The 8,118-nt window shown below is 46.2% G+C and overlaps 1 protein-coding gene across 1 annotated transcript; it reads right to left on the bottom strand.

Moving 5' to 3' along the window:
* Positions 1-2,669: 2,669 nt before the first annotated feature.
* LOC120678580 (enolase-phosphatase E1-like) lies at positions 2,670-7,825 on the bottom strand. Its single transcript, XM_039959832.1, has 14 exons — positions 7,461-7,825; positions 6,392-6,519; positions 6,229-6,300; positions 6,031-6,144; positions 5,572-5,640; positions 5,424-5,480; positions 4,762-4,815; positions 4,620-4,682; positions 4,467-4,529; positions 4,200-4,361; positions 3,908-4,063; positions 3,375-3,455; positions 3,237-3,298; positions 2,670-3,145 (listed from the first exon to the last, which is right to left on the bottom strand). The coding sequence occupies exons 1-14, from the start codon at positions 7,672-7,674 to the stop codon at positions 3,064-3,066; spliced, it is 1,377 nt and encodes a 458-aa protein (XP_039815766.1). The 5' UTR covers positions 7,675-7,825; the 3' UTR covers positions 2,670-3,063.
* Positions 7,826-8,118: the final 293 nt, after the last annotated feature.

Raw genomic sequence — 8,118 nt, 5'->3', positions numbered from 1 at the left:
TAATTTAGCCCACATATCTAGACATGCAAGGCTTTTAGCTGGTGGTTATTTTACAGAAAAAGCAACTAAAGTAATTCCTTACTTTCATTATTTTAGCTTCAGATTCTATATAAATTAACTCTCATCTAATATTTGCAAAGGCCTACTATAGCAATCATGGTGATGCACGCAAAATAATTCGATGAGCTCAATATTTTATATAAACATACCTAACTCACATTCTACATTTTTGCTACGGTGTGACAAAGAGACCAAGGCCCTCATAACCGCGAGACACGGCGAATCGATCCGATTTAACCTTGCAAGGTGGACCTAACCAACACGGCACGTATTTGCCCCGTCGGACTATACATACCAACCATTCCCCTCCCCGCCTCGAACTACAGGAACCAGCCCAACGACATATGGTCAGCCGAGCTCAACGTGAGACCACCAAAAGTAAACATATGCATCCCAATTCTCCGCGACTACTCGACTCGCCCCAGGAGTTGGGTGCGGGTTCCTGTACTTTCGAAGCTAGGCAGTACTCGGCTTACCGGTTTCGACTACCTCCTACTCCCGGCATGCGGTTAGTACAGTTCAATCCCCGATCAGCACTGCCACATCCACCGGTCCTTAATCGACACAGACGGGGCTAAGACACCCAGGAACCCTGTCCTGCTGCCATACCTATCCATCATCCCCGCCCGGTCTCACATTTCCATATCCATTTCAAAACAATTCTCAACTACTGAATTATATAAAGATAATAATGTATCTCGCGAGTAACCGGAAATTACTCGGCTCCTAACATCCTACATCTCGCGAGTGCAGGAGACCACTCGTCTTCTACTGGTAACATTAAGCTTAGCACATCTATCGTCCTATACATGCTAGTATAACTCAGGGAATCCTATGGATCATGCAACTAGGGTTCCAAACAATTCCTGAACTTAATGCACAAGCAGTAGAAACATACATAGGTGTCATAATTTAAATTACTAGGATGTGCACCGGGGCTTGCCTTGTGTCTGCTGCTCAACACTGGGGTCAGACGGGCCTTGGGCCGGGTGCTCACACCTCTCCTCTTGGGCTTGCGTCGTCTGCTCTTGTGGTGCCGCGATCACCTCAAAGACTGCGCCCTCAGAAGCGGATGCTACACGTATGCATATGAAATAAATGAGTGCAGCCCAAAAATGTAACTAGTTTACTTTAACTGACATACCTTGCGGACTGTCCGCCAGAGACGGAAACGTCTCTGGACAACTTCCTAGACTCTACTGCGGACTGTCCGCGCCCAAGTGGCGGACCGTCCGCAGTTCACCCATGTGAACCTCCAGAGACGACATCGTCTCTGGAACAAATTTAAGCCTCAACGGCGGACAGTCCGCTCCCCTATAGCGGACTGTTCGCAATCAATCTTGCAAAAACAACCAGAGGCAACATCGTCTCTGGACAAAAACTAACCTGACCAGCGGACCGTCCGCGCCTCCCAGGCGGACCGTCCGCGATACCTAATTTCTAACCCTCGCCCCAGGCGGCAGCAAGGGCGGCGACGGCGGCGGCGGCCGTGCTCCTGCGCCGGCGACGCGCCATGGAAGGGGAAAAAGGCTGTGAAGCATAAGGAACTCACCACGAATCCATTCCCACGGTCGGTTCGAGTGGAGGACGACCGGAGAGGCGGATCGACGGTGGAGCAAGCTTCAAGCACCTCCGATGGTGTCCGGCGGTGGCGGGAACGATTCCGGCCGTAAGAAGCCGGTTTAGGGGTTCGGGAAGGTGGAGGAGGTGCCGAAGAAGGTTCCCACGCAAGGAATCAAGGTTTGGTGGGCGGAGGAGGGAGATCGAAGTAAGGGGCGACGATGGCGCGGGAGCTCGAGCTCCGCTCGGCCCTGGAAGAAAAGGGGAAGAAGAGAGGAATGACGAGTGGGTCCCACGACCTTCTAGATAAATATCTGGGCATCACCTCAGTGGACCGTCCGCCGGCCCGGTGCGGACCGTCCGCGAGGCGGTTGTTAAAAATCATTTGGGAGATCAAGACGGTGGCAGCATCCAGTTTTATTTCCGTTACTTTCAATCATTGTTATCGGTCTTGTAATCATGTCACGCACGAATTACCAATCATTGTTAGCGTTGTGGTGTACAATCTTGTAATCTGCGTTGTGGAATCATTGTTATCTTGCCGTGCCGACGGTCTAATGGAATGAAACTATTCCGCTCAAAAAAAAGTGTAATGCCTTGTTCGGCTGGCTGGCTGATTTGGCGTGAGAGGAAAACACTGCTGGTTGGCTGGCTGATTTGGCGTGAGAAGAAAATACTGTTGTGGCTGGCTAAATCTCCCAGCCGAACAAGGCGTAAGTGCCTCATCAGGTAGCTTGTGAGGGCAGAATGCTAATGATGCCCCCTCAGCAAATGCCTACACCTGATCGTTCATCAGTATCAACCTGCTCTTTTGAGAGCAGGTCCAAATACTGAAACTGATATGAGCAGAAATTTTAGTGTGTATACCGCTGAATAGTATGGAGATCTATCATGAAGATACGGTCACTGAACTGTGTCTCGCGCAGGTCATAAGTTCATAAATGGACATGCCTTTCTTGGATTTCTGCAACAGATCAGCAGCACTGAAAGTCAACGACCATTCTATCAGATCATGGTGCCAACCATACACAGATGGGATCAACCATCAATGGACTAAACTCTAGTCAGGTAGCTAAACAACCACTTTGTATACATAAGTTTAAATGAAGGTCACCAACAAGAACAAGCAGGCAAACCCAAACGCATTCACAAGTTACAATAAACAATAATGAACAATGAAACAAAGGCCGAGGCTGAACCCCTGAACCCCAGCAAGGTGCAGGTAAAAGGTCTGCTGCAACTGAAGTCCATATTACACCTGGGGTGAAAATGTAAAAAGCGAAGAGATTGTTGACGGTGTACAATGTTTTCACGGTAAGAGGGATACCCATGAGGCCATGACCCAAGTCTCCTTCCTCCATGGCTCAGCAGAACAGCCCAAGAAAGGGAAAGCAATCCAAACCCTGCTTGAACATCCGCACCCTTAAGTGTTCGATAATTGATCTACTTATCAGTGTGCCGGCGCTTGTGTCTCCTGTGGCCATGATTACCGTTACTGCCACGAGATCTTTTATGCTTTTTGGTGCTACATAGAAGCAATGACAGATAAATTCAGTTCAATGTCACACTACCAATGATTAGAATTGAAATGAGCTGTTGATATCTGAGAAACTAACCAGAAGGTATCTACTAGAAGCCTGTATATAACAAAGACAGGCAGAGCCAGTAAAGCGGAAGCCTGTACAGAAAGGTTATAAGTTCGTTATATTACTAGAAAGCTGTGGTTCCTCAGAAAATACTTTAGGTTTCCTTACCAAGAACCAAACCAATTCCTTCGTCGCGAGTGATTTCGTTATCTCATGTTGGTGAAGGTAGTCCAAGATGGTTGCTTGAGCCTGGAAAGGAGAAGAAAATGTTGAAATTTTGTCACATCAGTCTTCACAAAAAGAAGGGTTTTCTTAGATGATACAAAAACTAAACATATCAGCTAAAGGTAGGACAGAGCACAAACTACATCATGAACTTAATGAAGCTGCTAAAAACAGTGGAGCACACAATCTATCCACACCAGCAGGACACTATCTCTAGGCACAATGCAGATCGCAGAAGCAGCTAAATAACTGCCCAGGAGCATTAGGTAAGGTGACTACAAGAAGGCATAACCCATAACCATAAACAGACAGCATGCTACATCTAAAGGCAGACGTAAAGCTGTGGGGAGCAGCAGTAGCACAGAAGTTGGATACTAGATTCAGGTGTGGTTTTAGAGCTATAGCCTATGGCACAAAAGGAAGCACTGAAAATCATGCACCAGGAACTGGAACGGAAATGGAAAAGAACCACAAACCTGGCGATGGTATGTGGTTGCCGACTCAAGAAATGAACCATATGCATGAGCTGCTCTTTTAGTGTACGGCTTCAGAGCAGTTCGAACTTTCTCAACATGTGGCTTTGTGATCTCAGCAACTTGATCTATGTAAGGCTTGGAGAACTTCTTGGCTTCCTGGATCAACGTAGTCAAGTTAATGGACATCAACAACAGCATATAATGAATATGATAATGCACTGGATTACCATGCTCAAACAACTGCTGCACTCAAACGGACGGGTAGAATTGTATAGATTCTTGAAACAAGTACCTGGTAGTAGGGATGAGTAAATTCCTTAACTTTGATAACATGAGGAGTCACAGCGACCCGTGATGACTCATACAACTCCACTGATCTTGTTGAGACCTTCTGTATGTAAGGTTCAGCGTTTTTCTTGAGAACAACCAATTTTTCCTTAACAGGGATCCATTTCTTAAACCATAGAATGTAATCTTGTCAGCATACTGTCAGTGCAAGATAACTCAAAAGGAACTAAAGTACATGAATGAATGGAGTTAATAAGTAGTGAGACACTACCATCTTAGCAGTCTCAATATGAGGTTCAGCCCATTTCTTTGCTTGTGCTGATTTTTCCGATGCCTGAAATATTAGATATGCAGACATAAATGGTGGTTTATTTGTGGAATGCATATTGGAATTAAAATAAAAGCAAGCAGTACAAAGAGGCACCTTCTGCAAAAAATTATGCATGGCAGGTTTTCCATGTTGATTCCAGTGGCCTGAGACCACCTCCTACAAATGATGATGAGGATAGCAGTGTGAGAGCATGAGCATGAAAATTGCAACCGTACATTTGTTGTTCCACTCTTACCAGGTAGTGAGCATATTTTGCAGCTAACCAAGGTGGCAACCATGCTCCATGAACCTGCAGAAGGAAATGAGTGCACATGGAGTCTTGCATTTGTTGTACATGGGAATAATGAAGAAAATCCAAAAAAAAAAGCAAGCATATGGCATTCAAGGCATTAGAATCACAATAGGCAACCTCTACTCAGCCTAGTTTCAGGTAACTGTTAGAAGTTTCAACACATTAGTGAAATGCCACATCACACATAGTGCCCAAGTGCATCTTGAACGAATGAAGCTATTGTGGAACAAAAAATTGTTGAAACTTCTCTAAAATTGATAGCGAAAAAATGGAACTACCCAACTGAAGGAAATCAATGTCTTAATAGATGACTGCATATACTAACATTTTGGGTACCACAACAGTTTATGTAGGTTAAACTCATATGTTTTGCACTACCTTGAGATTTTTTTCTAAAAAGCAATAAAGAGTAGAAAAGACAGAATAGATCAGATGATAGTACAGGATTTTGACATGCTTTGTCTAATAATATCTGCACTGATCACTATACATACCCGATTCTGTCCAATATGCATGTAACTATTCTTAGAGGATGTTATTACATTGCTGAAATTTCTGAATTTGCATTAAGTACACCAGGTGATAGTGACAGGATATATCTTTACCTCGGTCAGCTGTTTTGCCTTTGCTGTTGCTTCTAGCTGCAACCTCATCAATTCCTCCTATAATGTGAAAGAACAAGTATGTAACATGTACCACACCAGGAACTCCCAGGACAGAAGTGAATTAATAATAAACAAATGTATTGCAAACCTCAGCAATTTTAAGAGCACGTTTTGTTTTCTTGATTTTGCGCTTTTGCTCATCACTTTCCTTTTGGATCTAGCAAGGATAAAATCAATAAATAAGAGCAATGCAATCCAACATCTAAAATGTTAATTCAACAAATGTTTTTCGTTACAGAGAGAAGCCTTCAATATAATGTAAAATTTTAGGTGGACTTTAAACTCTGGTATAGAAATAGGATCTACAAATCAGTAATCACTTGATAAATTTTCTCTGCTAGTGTCTTAAGAATGTGTTGCAGGCTTGTAGCCGAATAGATAATGGATCCTGTAACTGCTGTTAGCCAACAGGGGAAAACAGCTGGCATAGCCACTTAACAGAAACACTTAGTTACAGTAATACATGACAATAGGAAAACAATGAAGTTAGATACACAAAAAGAAAAACATCGTAAAACTGCATGATAGGCAAGGACTGTGCACTTACAGCATTAAGCTTCGCGGTCAGCTCTTCTACCTTCTTCTCTGCATCATTAGCCCTAGACTCAAGTGCTGTTCTCTGGCTACTTTGTGTTTCAATATCCTTTTTGAGCTTCTCGACCTGGAATAGAAGAAAAATAAAATGAGAAATCACACATACATAGTTGACACGTTCTAAGTGTTCATGAACTTTTATATTCTATACCTGCTTCTCAAGCTCAATAGCCCGGGCGTTGGCCTTGCCTGCCTGCTCCTCAGCAGCAATAGATCCCTGTGCCTGCACATGGATAGGCAAAAGAGCATAATAATTATTTCTTAATTGCAGAACAGAGTGTATTGTAGTTAGTGCTACATATTAGATTGCATACTTGGAGGGAAGCAATCTCGGCCTGCAGAGAAGCAATCTTCTTTGATCTCTCCTCAATCACTTTCTCCAGCTTTGCGATGCCATCATCCTTGTTCTTCAATTCCTGGGACCGCTCTGCTATGCCTGACTCTGTAGCGTGAAAACAATAGTTACAACCAACAATAATTCTGTAAGGATCATTACAACCGTATATGACTAGAAAACAGAATATTTTTTTGTCAGATAAGCTAACACAGCATGTCAAAGTGGCAAATTTAAGCAAATTGCTTTGCTTGTGACAGAAACAGCACCACAATCAATTATACAAGTCGGGACACAGTTTCAATTTATACCCTCAGTAGTAAAAGCTTCTTCAGGCCACTATTAATTTACAGTTTTACTGCAATTAACATTGTTAGCATTGTATTCAATTCAAGTTAAGACTAAGGGCATGTACTGTCTGGCTGACGTGTGTTTGGTTGGAAGCTTCAGTGCATCTCATTGAAGCCCCAAAAATATGGCAGGGATAACCAGCCATGGCAGACGCACCGCACCGCAACGGCTATTACACAGTGGCCTACTATAGTAAATGACGGAAGCAGTAAAAGACAGCTTTTGTAAAGTAAAACCGCAATTAGAAACGAATCTATGTGGTGTAAATAACAGAACGAAATGAATTTCCCCCCTGGAACGAGCAGCTTCCTAAAAAGGAGAGAAGTACCAGTTCTGCATTCAATCAGGACCAAAATCAGCATGTAAACATCAGACAAAAAAATTCGCGGCACCGAGCTACTTGATCAACCCGGCACTGACGCGCACACCATCCGGAAACACCTAGATGCTAAACCCCCCAACAAACAGATCCCGCTAGCTCACCAGGAATCTCTGAAATCCCAGCTCACCGCATAGAATCGGCCTCCAAACCCCGCAGGTCGCTAGAGCGGCATCAATTCCAGAATCCAGAGGAGCGGCAAGAATTAACCGAGCTTCGAAGCGTGAACTCGACGTTTCAACCAACCCCATCCCCCCGCCAAATCACCGAGAGAGTAAATCAAGCGCGCCCCGTCGATTTCAAACCGGTTGCCACTGACCTAAGTTGGAGATCTTCGCCCTGAGCTGCTCCAGCTCCGCCCTGAGCGCCGCCGCCTCCGCCGCCCCCTCTGCCTTCGCCGCCGCAGCAGCAGCCGCGGCCTCCACCGCGCCGGCCACCGAGTCCGCAGCCACCACCGGCTCCTCGGCGGCCGCCCCGGCGACGACGGCGATCAGCAGCAGCAGCGCCGCCGCGAGGGGCCTCGAGATCCCCATCCCCGCGAGCACCCCGTCGCCACCAACTCCCTCCTCCTCCTCCTCCTCGGCGAGGGCAACCCAATCCTTGGTTCTAACGACGCCGCGGCCCGCGAGGTCGCCAGGAACTCGTGCTCGCGCTCGTGCCGTGTCGTTAGGACCCGAGGACGCTGGCGCGCGCAGCGCGCAGATCTTTTTGAGGGCGCGCGGGGCACGTGACAGGGTACGTGGCGGGCGGGGGCGTACGTGGCGGACAGCTATTGGGTCCGGGACGTGGGCTCGTACGCGGCTTGGGTCGCTGTGCGGTGGGCCCGGGAGCCCGTGTCGCCGCCGAGGTGGCTCGGCCGGCCCGCGACAGGTGGCTTGCCGGGATCGGCCACGACATCGAGATCGTGTTCCCGGGGTGATTTTCCAACTCCCAGGTGCCTTTTTGCGGTTTTTTTGGTTTGGATAAAGATTTCAATC

The sequence above is a fragment of the Panicum virgatum genome, chromosome 6N, assembly GCF_016808335.1.
Source record: "Panicum virgatum strain AP13 chromosome 6N, P.virgatum_v5, whole genome shotgun sequence".
In the NCBI taxonomy this organism is placed as follows: domain Eukaryota; kingdom Viridiplantae; phylum Streptophyta; class Magnoliopsida; order Poales; family Poaceae; genus Panicum; species Panicum virgatum.
Note: the sequence above shows the minus strand (reverse complement) of the source record. Positions and strands in the feature narration are given on the sequence as shown.